The sequence below is a fragment of the Gallinula chloropus genome (assembly GCF_964237585.1).
Source record: "Gallinula chloropus genome assembly, chromosome: 5".
Taxonomy (NCBI): Eukaryota; Metazoa; Chordata; class Aves; order Gruiformes; family Rallidae; genus Gallinula; species Gallinula chloropus.
The window spans coordinates 28899036-28923370 of record NC_140090.1 but is presented as its reverse complement, the minus strand read 5'-3'; the positions used below and the strand labels follow the sequence as shown (position 1 = coordinate 28923370).

At 45.7% G+C, this 24335-nt stretch overlaps 1 protein-coding gene across 3 annotated transcripts; it reads right to left on the bottom strand.

The window, feature by feature from the left end:
- Nucleotides 1-5044: 5044 nt before the first annotated feature.
- On the bottom strand, nucleotides 5045-24111 carry LOC311192831 (MOB-like protein phocein). Of its 3 annotated transcripts, XM_084265434.1 has the most exons (9): nucleotides 24021-24111; nucleotides 22032-22196; nucleotides 12117-12179; nucleotides 11567-11667; nucleotides 10113-10155; nucleotides 9795-9881; nucleotides 8699-8778; nucleotides 7794-7905; nucleotides 5045-7423 (listed from the first exon to the last, which is right to left on the bottom strand). In XM_084265434.1, exons 1-9 carry the CDS (start codon nucleotides 24021-24023, stop codon nucleotides 7292-7294), a joined length of 786 nt encoding a protein of 261 aa, XP_084121560.1. In that variant the 5' UTR covers nucleotides 24024-24111; the 3' UTR covers nucleotides 5045-7291. The 3 variants fall into 3 exon arrangements, with proteins under 3 accessions (XP_084121560.1, XP_084121558.1, XP_084121559.1); XM_084265432.1 differs by lacking the exons at nucleotides 22032-22196; nucleotides 24021-24111 and adding an exon at nucleotides 14846-14914; XM_084265433.1 differs by lacking the exons at nucleotides 5045-7423; nucleotides 7794-7905; nucleotides 8699-8778; ... (2 more) ...; nucleotides 11567-11667; nucleotides 12117-12179 and adding exons at nucleotides 19424-19783; nucleotides 20533-20622.
- Between the last annotated feature and the right edge of the window lie 224 nt (nucleotides 24112-24335).

The following is a 24335-nucleotide window of genomic DNA, read 5'->3' as shown; positions in this document are numbered from 1 at the left end:
CTTACACTGAAGTGTTAATAATTTAAACTATGCTCAGACTTGGCATGTACAGACAACCTCTGGAGGCTGTAGGCAGACACTTGCTCCTATAACTCAACTTCACCTACGCGGCTTTTACCAGGGTTCCTTGTACATCTAAGCCAAAAGCAATCCAAGCACATCGCTTGTGTAACAGTGTGCTCATAACTTGCTCATGAGGTGATACTAAGAACCCCTCACCCTCTGGAACATAACTTGCAGCCTGTGAAAAAGTAGTTAGAGAACTTGCTAAGAAGCATTGAGAGCAAAGCTCACAGTGATGCTGATAACATACAGGAGGAAGAATTAAGCTCAGCTTAATAGGAATTACTAGGTGATAGACTGTATACAAATATGCTGGGGTGTGTGTATGTGTATATATATTTTTAAAAATTCTTAGCTAAATGCATGTCACGCTGGGTAAAATGTATTCAGTTGCATCAAATTTCAGAAGGAATGTTGAGAAGACAGGATGAAGCAGCTGTGCTCCCATCCTCACCATAGGGAAGAGCTGTAGGTTAGCACGGGGGGGACTCTGGGGAGAGGCATGAACAGGAATTTTGATGCTGCTGAATTTACATTTTACAGAGGAGAAGCTGCATAAAAATGCCTCTCCAGAAGATAAATGGGATTATAACTAAAAACTGTATTTTTTCAGTAAGTCTTAGAAGCAAAAACTGTAAATACTCACTACGCTTAAGTTAATGGGAAACAATTTGGTCAAAATGAGAGGTGGAAACAGAACCAAGCATGTGTATTCCCAGCACTTCCCTCAGTGTTTGCCATACAGCACAGACATCACAGGGATTTTGATACCTCTGTGTGTGTGGTGTGCAGCTAACATCAAGGGAAGCGCTGTGACTGTGTTTAACTACACCACCCCACCTCCCTGGGGTGGTACCCCACCTGCTGCCTTGGGTTTCTCCCTGTCCACAGTGGCACTGAGCACATTGGGCACATTCACACGGTGACAGGAACACCAACTGCTGACTTGAAACAAGCACCCCAGGAGATGACCAGCGTGGTAGAAGTCAGCCTGTGATCTGTGGCAGGGAGCTGTGCAGAAAGAACACGGGCCCAAGATGCTTATTTCAATAAGCAAAAAGTAATGCTTGAAAGAAGGTTACTCTTGCTACAATAAGTGAAAGGAGCACAAAGCCTTAGTGTTCATTTCAGTTTAGTTTTACAATGGGGGAGGTGGTGAAACCCCTTTTATTTGTCTTGATTGCCATTGTGGAGCTTGCAATGATTATTGCTTTGGAACTGCTTCCCAATTTCATAGTGAAATTTTTGTAGGGAGGCTTGTTTATCTTTTGGCTCTGGAAGAGCCATTCTAACAACTGCTTGTAGCAGGTTTGTGGGGTTTTTAAAAATAATATAAAAATCCATGGTCCTGGAGATGGAGACGTTCCTTCAACTATTTTCCTGTTGCACGTTGTTGAAAAGGGCAGCTCCTGTTTTCTCACTTCAGTTTCATAAGAGAAAAGCTGGCAGCCAGGCAAAAGAGTTCTGGATGGTGCCAGTAGCATGCCAGCAGGGCTGTGGGCAGGGTGAGAGCACAGCAGTACCTGTAGTGGCAGATGTAGCAAGAAATCCGTTCTTGCCAAGGCTTCTCCCTGCTTCCCTTCCAGCATCTCAAGGTCACAGATGTGAGGCACAAACCTGGTGCTTGTTCCCTGTCCAGGCGCATCGTGCAGCGGAGCATCACCCCACTGATGGGCACTGTGCCTGGCTGGGTGTTCCCTGCAGAGCCTCACCCAGCCTCTGCTTCCTCATGCAAGCCCGCTGCTCTGAGCAGTGGTCGTGGTCGTGCAGGAGCAGGGATATTCTCCATGGTATGTAGATGTGGAAAACCTGAAAATATGTGTTACAGCTGCCTCTGGCCCCAAGCCAGGTAACTCTAGTGTATTGGAAATGGGTAACAGCTGGCCTTGTGCAACTTGGGATATGTTGCTGTGCTTCTGAAAGTATTTTTGTGAGTTATCTGAAACTCTCATGTGAGTGTGTAATTTGAACTACTGGAGGTTCTCCATACAAGTCAGACCTGTAGAAGCAGCAAAAACTGGTTCCAAAAATCCCAGGAAAAAAACCTAGGAATTCTGAATATTCCAGCTTAAAGCTTGTAAAGTGCATCAGAGAAATTACTCATCTCTTGAAAAGCAGTATTAAGGTGGTTAATGGTAGTGAATCCTAAACCAAAACTGAACTATTTGTATAACAAGTTACAGTGGATAAAGGACTAAGTTGAATGCAGCTAACCTCTCTAGAAAATACTTTTATTGGATAATAAGAGTAATTTAACTTTTCATTGAGAACTTTTTATAGCAGCTGTTGAGAAGGCAGAAAAACCAAATAAATTTATTATCTATCCCCTTAAAATTAGTAGGAGGAACAGAAGGGAGATGCTGCTTTGGAACAAGTATGGGAATTGAGTGTACTCTGGGTGTCTATGGGCTCACTCTTAGAACATCTCCACTTCTTGCAAGAAAGGTTTTTCTTCATATAATGTGTTAAAGCCATTATGCTTTTTCAGTAGCCCGTAGTTTTAACTGTGCTTTAGTCCTGGCTCTTGAGTCTCACAGGTGCTGACTGCTGCAAACCTCTGCATTTCTTTCTAGTCTCTCTAATTCAGCATAAAAATGCTTAATGGCTTCCTCTGAACCCCCTCAGCAATTCCTGTCTAGCGAAGGACAGGTGGTTGGATTTTAATGCCGTTAGTCTTGCAGTATGTAAAGTTGCCCCTGCTGTAGAAATACTCATGTAGGTTGTTTTCCTGACTATTGTCCTTCACCTCACCAGGCTAGGTTTAGGCTCTGTATTGGAAAAAATAAAATACAGTTCTTCACCTGGGGAGGAAAAGTCCAACCTGAGAGGAGCCAAGAGAGGTCTGTAAAGCGAGTGCCATAGCACTTGCTATGTGTAGAGGGTAGCAAAGGACTAAATTCCTCAGGACTTGTTTTTTTGCTACAAGAACTGAAGGGAATGATGGATTTGTTTCAAAACCGTAGAGCTCCTTGCTGAGGGATGCTGTGTATAAAACTACATGGATTTAAAAGGTGGCTGAAAAATTCCTCAAAGGAAAAATTCACCCTGTTCTCTCTGAAAGTCAGAGAACCAGAAACTGTTAGAGACAGAGAAAGCTGGTCTGACTGACTGCTTCCCTCTTCAGATTATTGTAAGCCCCAGTGCACCATCCCTAATGGGCATGTAGCTGAGTGTTCTCCTGCTGTAAGGCTGCCTCAAAAATCAGTGCAAGTTGCTTGCTCAGTCTGCCTAAAGACTGTGCAAGAATTACCTGACTTCATGCATGAGTTGAAGTACACACAGTAAACCACCCATCTTCCTAGGGCAAGCGTGCTGCAACAGCAAGAACTGAGAGTGCTTCTAAAACAAATGAGGGGAAATCTTTCTTTTCTTTCTAGATAAAAATTCTGAAAGCTAGCTCTGCCTTACTTGGTAAAGGGGTGAGTGTATTTTGGCAGTGGGTTCTAATTTAATTTTGTTTCATCACCTGACCTTACACAAACTAGAGCATTCAGCATTCACTAGGTTGTCACCAGCGCCATCCACTAATTAAACCAAGTTTGTAAATCAGAAGAGCTGTCAGAGTAACTCTGTCAAGACTTTTTTTTTGTATGCTCCTATTTTTCATATATAATCTCTATACACACACTCTGTTCAGTTTTCATTTTACCAGAATGTATTTTACATAATTCTCTTTTTTTATTGAAAGAATTGCAAATGAAACTTCCTGGATGCATTCCCTGCCAAAATAAGTACGTTTATTTATTCAGTGGGGCTTCAGTGTCTGAACTGTAACAGAAGCCCCTCACCCATGTATGAGAGCAGAAATGCCCTGCAGCTGTTCAGCAGCAGAAACAGAGTGCAACTGATGCTGCTCATGAACTTCTGTTCATGCTTTCTGAAGGTATAAACAGACTGTTTTTATTTTGATTCTTAAACTGTTTAGATACTTTTCTAGTGTTTACAAGGGAGAAACTATCCACTGGAGAAAGAAATAATGTTGTGCTCAAAACTGTCAGAACAGTTTATTTACATACCTGGTCAACTGCAATAAACTGCTGCTTAACCTGTTGTTTGAGCTGCAAAATGCTATTTTCTTTTTGTGAAACTTAAGATCTTGTCCATGTTTCTGATAGGAAGCTTCTCCCCATCAAAGGCACTTACCAATCAGGTAGCCGTTGGTTTATTACGTTGCCTCGTGCTGACATGAAAGGGTTGGATAACACAAGCCTTTCCTCCAGCCAGTTACTTTTTGCAGTCTTGTCTGTATATCCCTACAGCTCACAAGGCAAAGCTCACTGGGCTTACAGCCCTCCAGTAAAAGCTGAATTGGTTTTCCTGGCTCTTAGAATATTAATCTTGTGAAGGTAAGAAATGCAGTTTGCTGTCCTGACCATCCCCTGCGGCTTAGCTTAGTCAGGGTGGAGACTTTTCCTGTATCAGAGCTTCAGCAGCTGCTGTGAATGAAAATGAACATTCCTGACTTAGTGACCAAGTACTTTAGGGAACTGGTCTGGTGACAGGTTCTGATCTGTTTAAGCAGATAAAACGACTAGAGTCTGAGAGAATTCAAATCCCAAAGGGAAGTGGCAAACTTACTGTGGCTGACTGGTGACAAGATATGCAGAGCCAAGCATCGGGAAGAACCTGGCTCTTCATGAAAGTCATTTACAGGTTACCCTTTGCTTACAGTCGCCCTGGCATTGGTGATGTGCTGTCACCACGTGCTGCTTGTGGTGTCTGAAAGGTCCTCTTCTAGCTCTCCCTTTTTAACTACAGAACTGTCATTTTTGGATTTGAGATGTGTGTATATTTGAGGTCTGACTTCAAGATGCTAACAAGTATCGTGCTTTTCTACTTTTGAAAGAAGAAATCCAACTTCACTTCAGCACAGCTTGTAGCAGAGATGGAAAAGCACCAGACCTTCTCCTGGAAGCATGCAGTTGCCCGGGTCCTTGGATAACGGCATGAAAAATGAGAATCACTTACCAAAGTATAGCGGTATGGATAAAGAAACAGTTTAATTTTATCCTTTTTTTTTTTTTACAATAGAATTCAAAGACAGTCTTGATTTCCCTATCACGTAGAGTCTAAATTAAACCTGTTAATATTTATTAGACAAATCAATGGTTTGCTTAGACTAACTGAAGTTGTATGGTACCATTCAGGCACATGTGTGTACACAGTACTCATGTAAACAACAGCAAGGGAAAATACAAGCAGTGTTTCACTTAAGCCTTATATAAAATCAGCTTAGTATAGCAAGTCAACTTTACAGTGCAAACCTGAATGAGAATAAACAGGATTAAAACTTCCCGAGTTTTGTTTTGAAGTGAAACTCTTAAAGCATAAGAGGAAGAAGAGAGGTTTAAAATTTTAATGCAGTCCTGAGCACCACATCACTTTCTTCACTGTTGTAGAGGAAATGCAATTGGCAACACCAGTTACACATTCCTGCCTGTCCTGGTCACCCCAGCCGACAGAAGCACAAAGAGCCGCCCCATGCATGGTCCAGCAGCTGACTGTAACGAAACTAGACACATTTTATACCCCAGAATACAGTCGGCCTACCTGCAGTACAAACTTGAAGATACCTACCAAAAAATCAAGTGACCTGGTCTATACAAGGCAAGTTACAGCTCTGTGTATAGACAGTAACTAAAGCTACTTTTCACTCAGACAACGTCATGCAATTACCCTGCTGACAATTAAATACAATGATAAACATGAGACAGAAGGAGCTGCTGAAGAATACAGCCGTTGAAGTACTTAAGCTTAGTCTCTCTATTTGCTCATTGTTTAAATTCCCTTTACATCCAGGTGGTACAGTTGCTTGAGGTGTGCTTGATTCATATAAAGAAAAATAGAATTTAAGGCATGTTTAGTATATTATGAAAAAAGACCTATTAAAAATAGGTGGATTCCCTTCTTTCCATGTAGGTACAATTTGAAAGCAAAGTGTAGATTACAGAAACTAGCTGAGTTAGCCCATTCTGACCTGCTTAAAGAAACAAAAAGAGGATCCCTGGCAACCTCAGAGAGAAACAACCAGCTAACTTCTTAAACAGCTAAGCAAAGTTCCTGTGACGCTGCTAGCGCTTTTAGACCCTGCACTTCATGTAAGCGTAAGCGTAGCAGCATGGCTGCTGTAGTCACCTCTAAAACATTTAGTTCCATCACTCCAGACATCATAACACAGTTCAGCAGCACTCATGGAAATTGTCAGTTATTGCAAATCTGCAACCACAGCTTGAAATAAACATCAGATAGGGAACAGAAACATGAATCCAAATCTTTGTCAGGAAACTGAAAGGAAATTGAAGGAAAACAAATTAAATGTGTTGAAAATAAGGTTAATGCTTGTGAAGAATCTAGTTTAATATTTCAAGTACATAGAATGTTTTTACCAGGACTACAAGCAAAAGATTCTGCTAGTGTGTTACGTAGCATAATAGGAGTAATTACGTGAGGTATAAGCTGTAAGCAGTTGCTATAAGTATACACAGGTATAAGCCATTGACTTTTCTGCCACGGTTGCTCTTTAGAGAAGTAGTGGGCTGGAGAACAGCAGAAGTCTGCCTTAACTGGACAGAACCTGCCCCTGCTGTGCACAAACCTCCACTGTTAAAAAAATCAAGTCCAGAAAGTGTGTTAGGTGTGTATCAAGAATATATATGTTCAATAGCATAGTGAATTTACCCTTTTGGTATTACTAATACTATAGATCCTATTAGTATTTGGACATACACATAGAGGAATATGTGCATCCAAAAGTAAATCTTAAAAAAATAAAAGCTAAATTAGGAATAAGCTACACTGCAGGAAGCTTCCTGCAGAATTCTATATTTAAGGTGATCATCTCTGAACTAAGACTTAGTACAGCTACTGTATTACAAAATGGCTTGCTGTGAAATTTTAGTTTCACTTTTTCCCCACCCAATCAGACACGCCATCAGGATTGTGATTCAATGATTGTTTAGCAGCAATTTTAGAGAACTGTAAATTCTTTTATTAACAGGCATTATAAACATACTACTACTTTTATTTAAAAACCATGAGTGCCACATTGATGAATATACAGCTCATGAATAACTTAAAAGTATTTCCCATATTAAAAGGCAATGCACACAGCATACAAAAAGTATACTAAACAAAGCTATGAGGATACGTGATTGAAGTGTCTAAAGTGATATATACAGTACATAATTAATGTTTATATCCAGTACAAGCTTCTGCACTGCTCTTCCCATCACGCCTCGCTCTCCCCTGACACTGAGTTCTGCACTTCTTCTTCCAAAATTGGTACAATCAGGTTGTCCTTGGACATCAGATTATACTTCATCACAAATTTAGTGAACCGGTGACACAAGAATGTTTCATTCTGGGGATGAAAAAAGGGGAAAAAATATATACAGAAGGAATATTAAAGCTCATCCTACCACTCCTTGCCCTTGAAAATAGCCCCTCTCATTCAGGAATCTTAAATTCATCTTGTTTTAGAGTTGTTTGTACAAAACCACTTATTCTGACCTTTCATCCAAATGAAGGGAAACCATAACTGGGTAAAGTAATTATATATAAAACCAAAATAAATTATGTATAACAGTGTATAATCAATTAAACTATAATCAATACTTCTCACTGGAAGGTAGATCTTTGGTAGGATTAAAAGAAAGCACGTAATACAGTTACATCCCAGCTACACCTTGGGTACATGCCCTTCTTTCAGGATGTAATTTGAAACCACTTACTTCATATTCGTCAAATATCTGCCGGTGATGGAAATAAGCATGTGAAAATATTCTGTAAATCCTTCGGCACACTGATCCTAATTTGGCTACAGAGGATTCCTTTATGCTAACCCTGTAAGCACCAGGAGAAAGGTTAAAACAGCTCTACCAAAATAACCACCCAGATACACGTTGCCATTAATTCTGTTAAACTATATCACTACAAAGGACATTTAGACTTTAGCGCTGCAGGTTTGTGCCTGAAACTGCTTCATTCTGGAAGGAAAATTAAAATGTTGGTTCATATTCTGCATTTAAAAATTGTGCTCAGATTACACAAAAAGTTTTGCTCATGGTTAAAATTTTAGCAGTTTTTCTGGTGTGGCTGGACTTCTGGTTTGGAGAAAAAGCTTCCAGCTGTACCTCCCTGCCAATACCAGACTCCTAGAGAAGCATGGTTTTGACTTCTCTGATGAGGTTTCCATGATCCAGCATGTGGGCTGCCAACTCAGTACAGTCAGTCTCTGTCTTCTGTGGTCACTGATGTCTCACAGTAGGTTGGTGCTGGCTTCTGGAGGCTTCCAGTGCTGTGCAAGCCCTGTGAGTCACTGCCTCTCTACAGGCCATCCTGTTACTCAGGTTGGAGCTACTCCAGTGGAAGCTCCAGTAACACCAACTGGTATAAGTAAAACAGTCTCCACCTAAAAAGCACCTGTCAGCTCCAGTAAATGGCAAACTATTCCAATTGGTAGGAATTCTTCCTTGGCTTAGAAGTGACAATAGCCGTACTAACAAGTGACACATGCTACCAGGCTGCTGGTATTTTCAGTAGCAGACCATGAAAACTGCGTTACGCCTTTCAGTGTGCTGCATAAGCAATGGGTGCCACCTACTCCCTCCCTCTTCCCAACAGAAAGCATTTTTACCTGCTGGGGAAATATTTATTGCTATTCAGAAGACATGCAGCTCCATCAAGTGTATGTCTGGTGTAGTCAATAGCAGGACACTGCAAAAACAGACAGCGAGTGAGCACGTGTATGAGTGCACGTGTGACAGTGTCATACAACTTGTTTAGAGAGACATTTGAATTACATTTCCTGATGCTTTTAACTTCACGGGTGATTTTTATTCCCAGAAGTTTCACACAGCTTCTCTGAAGGTCCAACTACACTTCCTCCTTAAGTGAGCCATTTCTTTTCTCTCTTTCACAACCCACATAAACTATTTCAAGAAAAAAGTTACTATGGGAATGTGACTGTGCACACGAGTAGTGATTTTCATGCATCCCCTTAAATAAAGCTGTGCAACAAGAATATATACTGGAAGTATGCTGAAAGGAAAGATAATCATTACCTCACAGTTCATTTGTTTCCCATGCAGTCAAGTTGCAGGAATCTTTTAAGGCTAAACTAACAACTTGCCAAAAAAACCTCAAGCAAAACAAAAAACCACCCCACCCAAACCTGCAAAGAAATCCTTTAGTGTAGCCGAGCGTGTAACAAGGCACACCCTGGCTCTGCACTTGAGTACAGGGAGAGGAGCAGGAAGAGCGTGAAGCTGAACTGGGGCGGGCTGAGAGCGGGAGTGTCGCCACTTTTCCATTCCCCAACTTCATGAAGACTTCACAACGTTTGTTCAGAGATAAAGAGCAGCCCTCCAGTCTACCTGAGTAAAACAGACTTGCAGCACACTGGTATACTGAGCAGGGACAAGGGTTAAAGGAAGGAGAGGGAAAGAGGCTGGCTGTCAAAGCTAAATCCAAGTGCTCCAGGAAATTAAAATGCCTCAACACCAATGACAGAAGAGGGGAATGTTGCAAAGTCTCTAATACTCTAATGTAGTAGAAAGCAGCTCCTTCCTAACTCATCTGTTTCTTAGCAAACTGCTACAGAATGGGAAAGAAGGAAACCCTGAGTCCTTACTGTGGCTGAGAAGCCAGCTGTAATGGTCTCCCAGTGAACATACCAACTGTGAGAGAACGTCCTGCACCAGTGGGGTCAGTTTTACACAACACATCCGTACCTCTTTGGGAGTTTTATGAGCTGCACAAAGAAAAATCCACTGTTCAGTTGCTGTCATCTGAGTACACGTGTCTGGGTGGCATTCACTCTGTTAAAACAATTGTTCAGTTATGAAAACCACAGGATGGCAAACAGGAGCTCCCCCCCCCCAAAGGAGTTTTTGCCAGAAGGGTTTAAAACCTTAAAAAACTCTCACCTCTCACCACTGCTCAAGTCTACGTGTATAAATTTAGAAGAAGAAAGCTCTGCAAACTGCATCTTAGACTACAAAAACACTCTCCTTCCCAATATAATAAAGAAGTATCAAGAAAAGACTTACCTGAAGCTTGACAGCTAGTCCATTGAGCTCAAGGCAGAATTGTCTAAAAAAATTTGAACAGAGCAGCATCAAAATCAACAATTTGTTTTCTCACTGGAAACATCTAATACAAAACAAAGCTAGATGTTCTGATCTTCAAAGGTCTCCTCATGTTTTTGGAAACGATTCTTGTAAAGCAAAAAACACCCAAACAGAACATGAAAAAAATTGTACTAAAATAATATTCCCAAATAGTTTCAGCTGACATCACATCTAAAAGGCAACAGGCTGGGAATTAATGCACTATAAAAGGACAACAGGTTGGGAGAAACAGAATTCACACCAGCATCCTTACCTGAAAGAGACTGAGCTTTAATAATTCAGTGGAAGTGTTTAAGATACCAACCTTGTTATAGAAGAAAGTGCTATTTCACAAATACAGATTGGGGGGGAGTACATTTTAAATTCATGCAGCTGGATCATTCCATCCTTCTAAGCTACACTTACACCAGATCAATTTAGTGGCTAAAGTCCCACCAGAGATCATGAACAGATTGAGACCTCTAGAAATTTTGCTGTCACTAGAAAACCTGAAAGCGTGTCCTTTAACTTAGGAGAATTCACCAACCCATCCTACAAGAAAAGTTTGAATAAACTTGATGAAAGTGACAAGTCACTTCTGTGAATCTACAGTGATTTTTGCTGTATGTAAAGGACAGAGGGAATTCTTAAAATGTGCCTTCTGCAGCTGTATGGATACACTTCTTCCTCTTTTGAGGATTCCCTGTGCCTATTGGAACTACTCCAGGCCAGAGGAGAGAAAAAGAAAATGGGAGGCAAAAAGTCAGGAAATACAAATCTGAGTTGCTTAGAACTGTTCTTACAACTGAAAGTGTATTTGATGAAGTTGGAAGGCATATTTAGAAGAAAGAAAAAACCAAAAACATAAACATCATCAGGACACAAAGATACTAAAGTAATGCCAGGAAAAAAAAGCCCTGTACTATGTCTGAAAATAACTTTTAGGCAAAGACCATCTCAGCCAAACATATTATTTTGTACTGCATAAACCAAACTGAATGAAGGACAGAAAGTTCTGAGTTGAAGGTACTCTTGCTTTCCCACCTAAAGCCTATTTTCCTGCACGTTCCAAACACATCTGGAAATCACATTCCCAATTAGTGGAGATGAAGAACTGATGATAAAAGGAGAAAGTGCTATAGAAACTCATGACTGCATTTTCATATCTAAAGATGTTAGTGTAACTTGTGGAGTGAGGTACAGGCATCTTAAAAAACATCAAAACCACTAGATCAGAGTGCATGATAGGTCCTGAGAAAGAACAAGGAATTCAGAAAATAATTAATACCAAAGCATAAAAATAACATGAAGTTTCATGTTAAGTGTCTATTGATCTGTTGTATTTAGAAAGGCTCAGAACAGGGACACTGTGTTGACAAAAGATGGACTCTTACCTTAAATGTTCATACTTCCATACACCTTCATCCTGGCCTTCGGGGGGCTCGAGGATCTTGTCGATGTTGGAACAGTCTGCCCTGATGTTTTGCTGAATATACTATGAGAGGGGGGGGGAAAACAAATCTAGGTCTTGCTGTAAATACTGTAAGACAGTGTATTTAGGGTGTTATCTCTTTGAAGGACTTTTTACTTGAAAAGGGATTTATGAACTAAAAAGGGTAGATGAGCTGGGTAAGGAAATTGGTACAGAAACCCATCTTTCCTGGATTAGAAAAGGTAGAAAAATGGGTACATTTTACAGCTTCTTTACGACACCCTTCTCAAAACAGAAGAATCCTGATTTGTTTAAACGAGACATGGGATTTCTTGCTATTTCTGCATATGCAATTAATAATCACAGCTTCTTTCATATACGTAGGGTGCTTATGCAATTCACTCCTGTGCAGCAGCGCTCTCAGCTGCTAAGAAGCAGGCACAGTTCCCTGGGTTTTCTTACCAAAATAGGAAAATGAGCTTGGTAACAACATTTCACAGAAGTAAGAATACCTGCTGAACAGCCAACGTACTGTCCATTTCTTCAAAGGATTCATCAGGCCAGTTGTAGAAATCCTGGTTAAAAAAGAAGTTTAAAGCAATTTAACAAAAACAGAAGGGGGTGGGGGGGGGGAGGGGGAAGAACAGCACACAACCTACAGTAAGCCTGAACATGCAGGAAAATAGAGGTAGGGATGGCGTATACAATTCCAGGAAGCTACATCTTAGCAGAAGCAGCACGCAGTCTCAGCAAGAACAGGGTGAAGCAGGACCTATCACAACAGCAGAACATCTTGAAGTGGAAGCTGCGTGTGACTATAAACAGCGTCTCTCCTCCCCGTCCTGCTGGGACACCCAGAGAGCCTGTATTTTAAAATTAAGGACTTTCACACAGTGGCCATTTCACACGTGAGATTGCGTAAGAATGGAGACAGGAAGGGGTCTGTAGAGAGCAGCATTGTACAGCGGCCACGAAACTCAAAATCCCAGTTCATTCCAGAGTTAAGAGACCACTGGAAATGCCTTCTCCAAACTGAGGCAGCAGAATGCAGTGTTGGCCTCCCTTGGTACTGTGCTCTCTTGGAAGGGTCAGTATGCTGCCTGGCTGGCTGGTTACCAGCTCTGCTAACCCACGGTGCTCAGTACTGTCCAGGATAAAATCCTCCTGATGTTTCACCTTGGATGGTTACCAGCTCTGCTAACCCACAGTGCTCAGTACTGTCCAGGATAAAATCCTCCTGATGTTTCACCTTGGATCCAGCTCAACTGCAGTCTTCTGCAGCAATTCACATCTGGTGCAGCTGTGACAGGCCCAGACATGCATTTTCTCGCCTGGCATTTTTCACATCTAAAATTTAGTGCTACTCCCTCTGATTATCCAGATACTGAACATCCCATAACCATCCTGGTAGACACAACGACTCAGTGAAGATGTGCCAACTGTGAAGCTTAGCAACCTGTTTGTGAGAGAACACAGGCACCTCTCGAGAAAGGGGCACTAATCCAGTGTTGAAATACCATTAAGCAATGGTAGTTACCTCCTGAATAACTATATCACCGTGTCATCCAAAAAGACAGCCACACACAAAGAAGTACGACTGCATCACTGCGCGCAGTGTTGTTCAACCTGCGTGAACTTTGTAATAAGCTTCATAATACTTGACCAAATATAGGTCTATCTGTAGAATTACAGGTGTATATATATATATACACACCTACATACCTACAGAATATAACTCTTCATATAGAATTGCCCATATCAGCATCACAGAAACACAAGGTTGGAAAAGACCTTTAAGATGATCGAGTCCAATCGTTCCCGTCCTAAGCTAAACCGTATCTGTAAGCACCTCATCTACCCATCTACTAAACACATCCAGGGATGGTGACTCAACCACCTCCCTTGGCAGCCTGTTCCACATCCTGACTCTTTCAGTGAAGAACTTTTTCCTTATACCTAATCTGACCCTGCCCTGGCACAGCTTTGTGCCATTTCCCCTTGTCCTATTTCCTGTCACCTGGCTGTCGAGACCAGGGCCCAGCTCTCTACACCCTCCTTTCAGGTAACTGTAGATAAAAGATAAAGTCTTTCCTCAGCCTCCTCTTCTCCAGACTCAACAAGCCCAGCTCTACAACATTCTGCTGTGCACACAACACACTGTTCCCTTCACAGATTACACATGTATGGAATGAACTGATCCACGGGGTTGTGTGATAATTGTACCTCGGTAGATGACAACAGAGAAGAGATGCATTCTCCTACCACACCGAGCCATAACACAGCTCTGTTGCCAGCCAGGAGCATTCAGCACAAAAGCAGAGCAAAGCAGCCCTGCACCAAGGCCTCGGTGGAGACCACCACCTCTGAACCTGTCTAAAAATCGTGCCTTAGGTGCTTGAGAAGTACCTGTGCGCGATGACACAGGAAAACCTGCCATGGAAAACCCGGAAACAATCAATTTAATTTCGGTTAAGAGAAGGGTTTGCCTGCAGCCCGGGCTGGCCGGGAGCAGCGCGCAGGTTACGTAAGGGAGAGGTGGCTGCTCCGGCGGAGCGGGCCAGGAACTGCCTGCCTGCGGAGACGCGGCTGCCCGCCAAGGCCGCCTGCACCGCACCGCGCCGCGCCGGTCGCGCCCGGCTCACCGGGCGTTCGGCAATTCAATGCCAACGACTGCAATGCCTGCCGGTGCGCTGGAGCCCGGTGCTCGCAGAGAGCCTCCGGCCCGGGAAGCGGCCTCAGCTATCATCCATTATTTCACAAGCGCTCGCCAAGGCTACCCCGAGATCCCGGCCCGGGAGCGCGCCGCCGGTGACATCCACGGCGCTCCGGGACGCGCCCCGACCCCGGCACCGGCCTGGCTGCAGCACGGTCTGCGCTCCCGAACCGGAGCCTGGAAAGCCCCGGGACGTGCGGCGCTCTCCCCGCCGGAGAGCCGCGGGGAGGGGGGCGGCAGAGCCGGTGCCGCAGCGACCTTTCTCCCCGGGCCCGGCGGCCCGAACGCGCCGCGGGGAAGGCAGCTGCCGCGGCTCCCCGGCCCGGCCGCGGGGAACAAAGCGGCCCGCGGAGCCGGGCCCGCCGCCGCGACCCGCCCGCCCGGCCCGGCGGGCTGCGCTGGGCCCCGGTAGGCCGGGCGAGGCCCGAGGCGACGCCCTGACCGCGAGCCCGGCCCGGCACCTCGGCGGCGGCGGTGCCCGTCCCCGCGAGCGAGCACGCCGTGCACCGCGCGGCGCCAGCCCCTCACCTGGGCCTTGGTGCCCGGCCTGTTCCGCCTCAGCACTGCCGTCCCCTCCGCCATGACCATAGTGACAGCGGCGCCAGGACCCGGATGCGGCAACGCCGGGCGGGGCGGCGAGAGAGGGGGAGGAACGGCCGCCGGCGGAGGGAGGGAGGAGCGCGAGACGGAACAGCCGCGGCGGGGCGCGGGAACAGCTGAGATCCGGGCGCGAGGGGGAGCTTCTCGCGAGAGGAGGCAGGAGGTTGCGGTGCCGCTGCCTGTGGCGAAGCGAGACCCGGCCCCGGCCGCCTCCTCCTCCTCTTCCTGCCTTTCCCCGCCGCGGCGGGACGCGCCGTTCCTTCTCCCGGCCGCGGGGGAGCGCGGAAGAGCCGTTTCCCGCGCGGCGCTGGGGCTCTGCGGAGGCTGCAGGGCTCTTGTTCAAAAGCCGAGCTCTCTGAGGGGGTGACGCCCCCACCCTCTCACGCACACGCGGGGACGGCGATAACGGCGGTTCCCGCCTCTCTCTGCCCACGTCGGGAGCGGTGTCGGGAGGCCGGTGTCATCGCCACAGGGCTGGAGCAGCCATCAGAGTTGTTCCTTTCGTGAGACGAGCTCTCCAGACGTTAACGAGCTGAGGCGGGTGGTTGCTGAGGAAACGTGTCCCTCTGTCAGCATCTCTCTGTGCTGTCCCACAAGACCAGCCTGCACCCCTCTGAGTCCCCGTGCCACACAGCTGGGGCTATAGACCATAAGGGTGTGAATTTTAGAGAATATTTCAAGCCCTACATTAAAGATACACAGTTGTTAATGCTATGAGTAATGAATAATTAAAACAAACCCCCAAAAAAGCGCCCCACAACAGCAGTGATTTGGGGCAAAAGACTTCCAACAAAGCAGGTTCAAAGCCCTTCTAGGCCTTCGCAGGCAGGATTGCCGGGCTTGTGTGTGTGGTGTGCAGAGGTCACAGACTGCCATGCTAATGGAAAACAGCTTGGGTTTCAGGGTTTGCTAAGTTGGGTGTTACTTGTGCTGCCTTTATTTGGGAAGAAAACATAAAATAGCACTGATAGGTTATAGTTGACCAATAAATAGGTCCCTGTTACAAGGAAGTAGACATTTAGGAAGACTAGAGTAGCTCATGCTGTTTCTGTAGGATAAGGAAGAAGAAAATTGTTTGGAAGCTGCTCTAGTTCTAGACAACAGATGGTAGAAAGGAGTACAGCATAGGTAAGTAAGGGTGAATTGCTTCTGGCTGCACGCGAGAGTGATGGAGCAACAAGGTAGAGCTGAGAGAACTCCCCTTATAGTCAGTAAACAAATGGTTGGGGTTGTGTGTTGTTTCCTGAAAAGTGGAGAATGCTGATAGTTCATGCTGCCCCTAGTTCTGTGGCACTACAGAGTGAATGTTCGGTGTGGCTCCTCCACGGTTAATTTGTTCTAAATATCATGTACTTCCCCATGTAAAAACCTCTTCCTTCTACTCAGTGAATTAGAGAATGTGAAACATTTCTGGATTGAAAACATTTGAGAAATCTCCAATGAGGCGTTCCCATCAGAAAGCAAAGTGGGTATTTAGTCCTTACTTCGCTCGGGCAGTGCCATGCCCTGGCAGCTGCCCTGCTCTGGAGGCTGGGTTGGAGCTGGAAGCTGGACAATGTGTGAGCTGTCAGCAGTGGGGGTTCCATTCAGGTTACACTGTAACACAGAGGTGGCATTCCTAACTTCAGGCACCTGGATTCAATTTGCTCAGTTACTTTTTTACTCTGGGTCAGCATTCCTGCCCCAGAGATGTTAGCTATTTGAGTCATGTGATGAAACTTCAGCACTTCTTCACAGTTTGTGTAAGAAACCTTGGCAAGATTATTAACACTGGGAGAAACTGGTGCATTAGAACAAAGAGTACAAATGTCCTGTTGTCATATTAGATCAGCTGTAATCCAGCATTAATGTTTTATGAGGTTGATATTGTAATTAGCCAGGCCCGAAAATAAAAGCACTTTTGCACTTTTAGCTATTTTTGTCCTTTAAAGTACAGCAGTGCCTGCTTTGTTGTTGTTTGGTTTTGGGTTTGTTTTTTTTTTTAATATTCTCTTTCTATCATTGTGTTCAAGGTTTAACTGTTATCTAGAGCACAGAGGATTTGGGGATTTGACATTTCCATTTGTCCCTGACTTTTACTTCATGGACATTTTGCTTCTAAAATGGAAATAAATCAGGGTGTGAAGAAATACCTCTCCAAGGGAAATACTTACGTTAGTTCAGTCTGCAACTGGCTTATGGGTTTGCAGAAAGACCAAAGAAGTTGGCACTGTTTCTTTCTTAAAGAAGATGGTAAAAGTCTGCAGCTGTCTCATGTTCCTCTTGATAATTAACCCTGTCTTCCTGGAAACTGCTTGTTATTTTTGTTTTGTTGAATCTGAAGTTGTTTTTAAACAAAATCTTCTCAACAGTAATTTAACTTTCTGGTTTCCACCTCATGATTCAGAAATCTGAGTGCAAATGGGAGTATTTGGCCAAAATCACGCTGATTGTGCTGTTAGGGACCTGGCCTTCCTTTCCTCTCTGCTGGTGTGTAAAGGATTCATCCTTTCCTTTCTGGGGCAGGATACTGTAACCACGATGATAAACATTTTCTGAACCAGTATAGCTGCTGTTCTGAAATGTTAAGAAACGGCAAAAGTAGATGAAGCCCATCTTGTCTTCTTATGCTCCAGCCTGAGGAAAGGCTGGGAGGGGCTGTATATCCCCCCCAAAAAGCTGGTAGGGCAATATGAAATATTTTTGCCCTACTAGCAGCTTTAAAATAGTCTAGAAACCAGTGGAATGAAGAAGTCTGACTTCCCACAGGAGCAACACAGATAAGAAACAGCATTTGAGATTGATGCTGTCCTCCTCTACAGAACCCCAGGGATATCAAGTTTGGCATGCCCTTGTGGATGAAGAAACAGTAACAGCAGATGGATCACCTTGTGTATGAAATAGTTACCTTGTCCTTGCTTGCAGTGATAGCCTCTGGGTGCAAGAATAAAATGTTCTCTATCCAGCCCTCAGACATTCAAGCACATCCTCCATTTGATTAACCCTAGGAATGCTTTTTTTTCCCGTCAACATCTATAAATTACTCATTCCCATGAAGGTCTTTCAGGAAATGTGACTTTTCTTTTTGATCAGTTATGTAAACACTAGTGGATAGAGCCCTGATGAATATTTTATTAAATAAACATGATCTGCTGTGGTTGGAAGCAGAGCTGGGGGAAGCCAGCTCGCATGAGTCTGCTCAGCAGCACTGCAGTGTGAGTTCAGCATGACCCTGCTGGGGAGCAGGATGGTGCCCTGGTGCTGCCTTGGCCAAGGGGTTTATTGGAAGTGATGCAGCAGTGTTAAGCCTGGACGTTTCTCTGGTGGGAGTTGATTCCTTCTGCATCTTTTTCTCACTGAGACACGGTCTTGTTTGTAAATGTTAAATGCCTTCCCCTCTTTGGTACTGACTATGCCAGAATACCTGCTGTATGGCAGGAGATAAAGGCACACATCTTCTAGAGGAAGGTAACACTTCTCAGTGAGTTTGACATCACAATTGACTGTCTTTCAGGAAACTCGTAGTGTGACTTTGAGCTGTTGGGTGCACTGCTGTAACTGCTGATGGCCAGGCAGACTCTCAGTTTAGCCACCAGAGCAGTGTGACTTTATCTGGCTTGCCTATGGCAGCAAGCAGCACAACTATGGGGAGCGAAAGACAGTACTTCAACTGTAGCTCCACCTAGGTAAAAAAAAAGCAGCTCCAGCTCGCTGCTGTGCTGGCTTTAGCTGCTGGGGAAGAGACCCAGAACTCCCTTGGCAGAAAACACATTGTTTCAGAGTGCTTCAGGGCTGAAGTGTCCAGCTGCAGCAGCAGCTCAGGTTTCAAAAAATACTTTTGGTTACAGTCCTTTCTGTTCTCTCCAGAGTAAGGCTCAGCATACCTAGCCAAGTCCATTGTGTAACAGCTTGGACAGACCGAGAAGGTACCATTTTACTACCGCTGTTACTGCTGCTAAAGCCAGCTGTCGATATATTCAGCATGGTGTACAGCAGCGCCTGTTGTCAGACTGCACCAGACCAGCGGGTGCATGCCAGCTCTGACACCAGCACAAGGAGCACAGACCGGTGTAGTCTTGCATGAATAACCTCGCACCCTTTTCCAAAGCAAGACAGGGTGGTTAGAAACATGGAAAGCGTTGTAAGTAAACGCCTTGCTGTGTAAGAATGTTGCATGAAGGAGACAGGAAATAAAATTTGTCAAGTCAGTTTTCTACTGTTCCTGCTCCTTTTATTTTAGACTGTTCTGGAACAGGCGGTTTGGGGGAAGGCGGTTTGTGTGCCTTAGCTCTTGCCAAGGCAGAGCTCGTTAGAAAAACAGGTTATCTTAAGATAAAGTTGACTGAGAGCTAGCTCAAAGTCCCCTCCATCGCTGCATCTGGGTGATAACCATTTCAAACTCATCTCCCAGCTTGCCCCAAGCCAAAAAGAACACGTTACCACAACTGCACTGTTTCAGAGATTAGTTCATTACACAGTTGAGACTCAGTTTCACTGAGCAGCAGCAGAAACTGAGACAGAAGCAGACCAGTTTGAGAAGTTTATTGTAAAGACCTTTACAATCTCAGTACAGAGATAAGGATATAAAATGATGTTGTCTGGAATAATTAAGGCTGGTTGGCAGTCATCTGAATTTCATTGTTCAATGGAACTCAAGCAAGAGCAACTGACTTCTGACTGTACATATTTTTATTTGCGTTCCATCGTTACAGTGAGTGAGATCACATTATTTCAGAGACTCAATGCCTGCATATTATAAAATAAAGGACATTATTTACATGATGAAAGAAAAGTTTCAGCATTTTAGTGGAATGGATGACTGATACTGCAACAGGTTTAGTCCACGTACTTCCCCAGAATGTCACCATCTCTAAACAAGTAGTAGTCCTGCAAAGAGAAGACACATTGGTACATGTCACATCAGTTGTTTTGCAAACACTGTCTTGTTCTCAAGTCAGGGCTACCATAGTCACAAAGGACAAAAATGAAGTGAGCTAACCAAAACGAACTCTATATACGTTGACTTCTTGAAAAGACTTTTTTGTTTATAGTGTCCTGGTTCTGGCTAGGATAAAGTTAATTTCTCTCTAGCAGCGGGTGGAATGCCAAGCTTGGGAGTTAGGCTGAGAGCAGTGCTGATAACACACTGATGTTTCTAGTTGTTGCCAAGCAAGCAAGGACTTTCCAGTTGTTCGTATTTCCCTGCTAACAAGAAGGGAGGGGACACAGCCAGGACAGGTGACCTGAACTGGTGAAAGAGGGTATCCCATGCCAGTTAAATCATACTCTTTGGAAAAGCTACAAAGTTAATGTATTTAGTAGCAGGAAGTGCAAGAACTGTTAGAAGACAATTCTGCAAGCTTTCCCTGGCAAAAGCAAGGACATCCCCAGTAATTTCAAAGCCTTTTTGGGTTGCCTCTAAGAGACACTTGGCAGTTGGAGCCATTCTGTCCACTCAACAAAGGTCCAGCCAGAGGTATCAGAAACTGAGTGGATTCAGCTGTTCCTGTTTGAATACCAACAACTTAATTTCTTGAACGCTGCTATCACTATGAAGTGACTACAGTATTTATCACTGGCAGCCTGACGTTCTGTGAACCAGCTTAATTCCCTCCACAAAGTCTGGAAACCCTTACCTTATCTTCTAGTACAATCTTAGTACCACCATATTCTGGTAGCAAAACCTTTTCACCAACTTTTACACTCACTGGCTGAATCTCACCATTCTGAAAGAGAAAAGAAATCCTTAGTTTTCCACAAGGTAGGCAGATGTAACAGAATTCCTTCAAGCAACAATGATGCATCCACCTATAAAACATTCAGGAAATCACAACTCTCTACTGTTGTACAGTGAGACTGGAATGTACAGGTTCACAAGGAAGAAAGGCACACCGGTCAGTCTCAAGCACGGGAGTCCTGCAATATTTAGGCAGTAGGATTGCAGGTTTTTTTCTGAATATAATTAATTTTCATTTACAACCGTGAGGTCTGTGTGTGGCATACTGAATGGGACATCCCTTAAAGAACAAAAACATGCAAGAAACCAAATAAATCACGTGGCAGACCATGAAACTCCCTTTTAAAAGTGGAGAAAGTCCACTTCCATGTTCATAGCCAAGGCCCGTTCCTCTGAGCACCAGTTAAACCTACCTTCTCATCTTTGTTACTCTGATCACTTGGCCCTGTGCTGGCAGATCAGTTGTTCAGAAACACCTGATAAAGTTTAACTACATTTTTGTATTACAAATAAGTAATACAATGTTAGTCAAATATTAGCACTGTTTCACAACATAAAGCTTTAAAAATCAGATACTGACCCAAACCAGCATGTACATACGGGGGACTCATGGTAAAGAAAAACTCTGGGTCAACATGCCCAGGTTGAAATTTAACCCGTTTTCCTCCACAGCTACTAAGGGAGCACTGCTGTGCTGGGGAAAAAACCTTCTGATGCTGCAGCCCACAGCCACTGGCATTTCTGCCACGTGAAGGCATCCCAGGCGCGGATTTACTGTGCAGTATTAACAAAAAATTATTTAACACTCAATTCTTCTGATTCCCAACTGTCTTTTGTCCAGTGAGCTTAATCCTTACGGACAACGGATTTCCCACAGCACAAGGCAGCAGAGGCTACACTCCGGGGTGCTGCTTGCCTGTCACATTTGGGCATGTAACCATTTTAACAAAGGCTGCTGCTTGGTCCCTCAAGGTTTTGGCGGTCAAGTGATGAAACAAGATATCCCCCAAACCACTGTTTACGTATTTCAAATACCACCCTCCCCAGCCAAAGCCACACACAAAATCCAAAAAGCCCCAAATCACCATTGAACCCCAAACCACTATTTAATAAAGCTGCTTATTAAGATCAATACTGATTTTCAGAAGGCAGGTCTTTTCTTTCTATGAACAATTAAGGGAATGCTGGCATTCCAGACCAGAGCCCATCAGGAGAGCTTGAGATTTCTATCTCCTCTGTGAAATTGTACTTCCAACTTCAGTCATCAGGTCACTCGTTTTTGTGAGCTATCCCTAAATTTACACTACAACTACACTTCTGTGCAATAGAGAGCATCCTGGGTACCACTGCACTGTTAATAATTCTACCCAAGTGTCATCAGTGCTTCAGGATATTTACCTTTCCTTTGGCTCCTGAGCCAACCGCTACTACTGTCGCTTGTAGCACTTTCCCTTGGGCTTTTTCAGGAATCATGATGCCTCCTTTGGTTACTGTCTCGGCTGCACATCGTTCAACCAGAACACGATCAAAGAGGGGTAGAAATTTCCTGAAGGCTTTTCCTGCCTGTGGAAGTAATTGGACATTGCAACAAGGGGAACGTTAAAATGGAACTGCAATTAAAAATACTTTTAATTCTTTTTACAGACATAATGTATCTTTTGAGAGAAACAAATAGATAAAGAAAATTGCTGAGAACTTATTTTTAGTTGCAACAAATACACATCACCTTTGGCTGGGTCAGAAATCACTAAAGGCATAAGCAGATGCTGGGTGACCCTGGCACTGAGCAGCAGGAGGACATACTCCAGCTGGGTGATGCAGCACCACCTCCCCGGACTGGAAAGCTCCGCAGGCTTTTCCCAAACCTCGAGTCACTATAGTCTGGTCAGCAAAACGACTGATGAGACTGTATTCAGTCAGGTCACAATCAGATTCAGTGATGACTAAGGATAGCCAGTTGCCTTTACATTTGCACACTGGAGCGTTTTACAGCAAGGAGGCAAAATTCCATCCAAGTATCCCGGGTCAGTTTTTTCCAGGCACTTTCATGCCTGAGCATCTCGCAGACTGTTATGTAGCCATGTCTGAAATGGGAGGCTGATACAAGAAATGATGCTCTACAAATGACTTTAAAGAAATGGCAGGTTTAAGCCCCAAAAGCCAGGAAGGTAGACACACTCGTACCTTGGCTGCCTCACTGTCTGCCTACCTAGACAGTTTTTATTGGGCTTTTTCAGCAACTAATTACTGCTGCTTGGCTGCATTTAGGAAACGTCGGTTTAACGGCCGCGTACGAGATAAAAGCGAGCAGAGGTCAGGGAAGAGCGCCCTGCTTTGATTTAGAAGGAACGATATGGCCCGTGGCCAAGTCACATGGAGACAGCGCTCCACCGGACAGGTACCCAGTGACCGCGCTCAGAGAAGCAGCTAGAAACGGGCCTGGACCCCGCCCGCCCCGTACTGACCCTCAGCGACATCCCCACGCACTGTAGCGTTCGGAGGAAGCAAAGTTACGGGCCACAGCCATGACAAACGGGAAAGGCTGCCAGTTGGGAGCATTCTCGTTCTATCGAGATGCCGTCTCTGGTCCCCTCCCTGGTTAAAGAACCCCTCTGTGCTCAGCAGAACGCGGCAGCCGCTCACGGACACGCCGCGCCCAACTTCGGAAATGCCAATTCCGCACGCCAGCCGGCTCCCCAAAATAAAACCTCATCAGAAGGACGGGGGCAGCTCTGCCCCCGCCCGAGGCTCCCTCAGGGCAGACCCCCATCAGAAAGCTGGCAAGGCAGGGAACGGGCAGCCACGGACGCCGCTTATATAAGCCTTTACCTCCGAGCCGCAGCCCTGCCCGTTACCGCCCGCGGGAAACCCGCGCCGCTGCCGGCGGGGCAGCGCACGCAGCTGAGGGCTGCGGCAAGCCCACGGCAGCCCCACCGAACACCCCCGCCGCGGCCATGCCGGGGACGCCGTTTCTGCCCCAAGGACTGCGTGACCTTGCGGCGCTCCCAGACCGCTACGAACACCCCCGCGGGCGGCGGCTCGCTGCCAGCGCCCGGCGGGGCCAGCGGCGCCGCGCCGCGCTCAGCCATTGCGCCCGCGGGCCGCGGCCCATCGCCTCCCTCCCACAGCCCAGCCCAGCGGGCCCGGCGCGGACGGCCGCGGGCGGCCTCCGGCAGGCTGAAGGAACGCCCGGGGCGGGCGGCGCGGCTGCGGGCCGCTCGGGGACTCGCTGGAGGACCCGTAGCGGCGACACGCCGGTGGCGGGCGGGCCGGCCGGAGCCGCGGGGGAGCTCCCCCACCCCCCGATGCCGGGCTCGGTACGCGGAGCCAGACGCGAGCCCAGGAGAGCCGGGGCAGTACGCCGGGGCACGGGCGGCGAGCACTCACCATGACGGCTCCTGCACTCCCCGCCACAGAGTGACAAGGCCGCCGCAGGCGCACGTGTGAAAGGTCACCGCTTGCGCATGCGCGTTGAGTGCCCCGCCCCGGGGCGGGGCCCGACCTCCGCCCCGGCCCCGGCCCCGGCCCGGGCCGCCTCTAACTCTCTCGCGTATTTTTTGCCCCCGGGGCTACGGCCGGTTTCCGGGGGCTGCGGGCACCCGGGCCGCGCTGCGAGCCTCGCTAACTGGCGCCCCGTTAGTCCCGGGGTCAGACGCTCGCCCGGAAGTGATGTCAGCTCAACTTTGACCTGCGCTGAGCATG

Excerpts from the sequence above, each read along its gene's own strand:
- LOC311192831 (XM_084265434.1), bottom strand. Across the intron at positions 9,882-10,112 it reads GACTAGCTGTCAAGCTTCAG|AGTGAATGCCACCCAGACAC; the intron begins GTAAGTCTTTTC and ends TTGTTTTAACAG. Across the intron at positions 8,779-9,794 it reads CTCATAAAACTCCCAAAGAG|TGTCCTGCTATTGACTACAC; the intron begins GTACGGATGTGT and ends CTGTTTTTGCAG.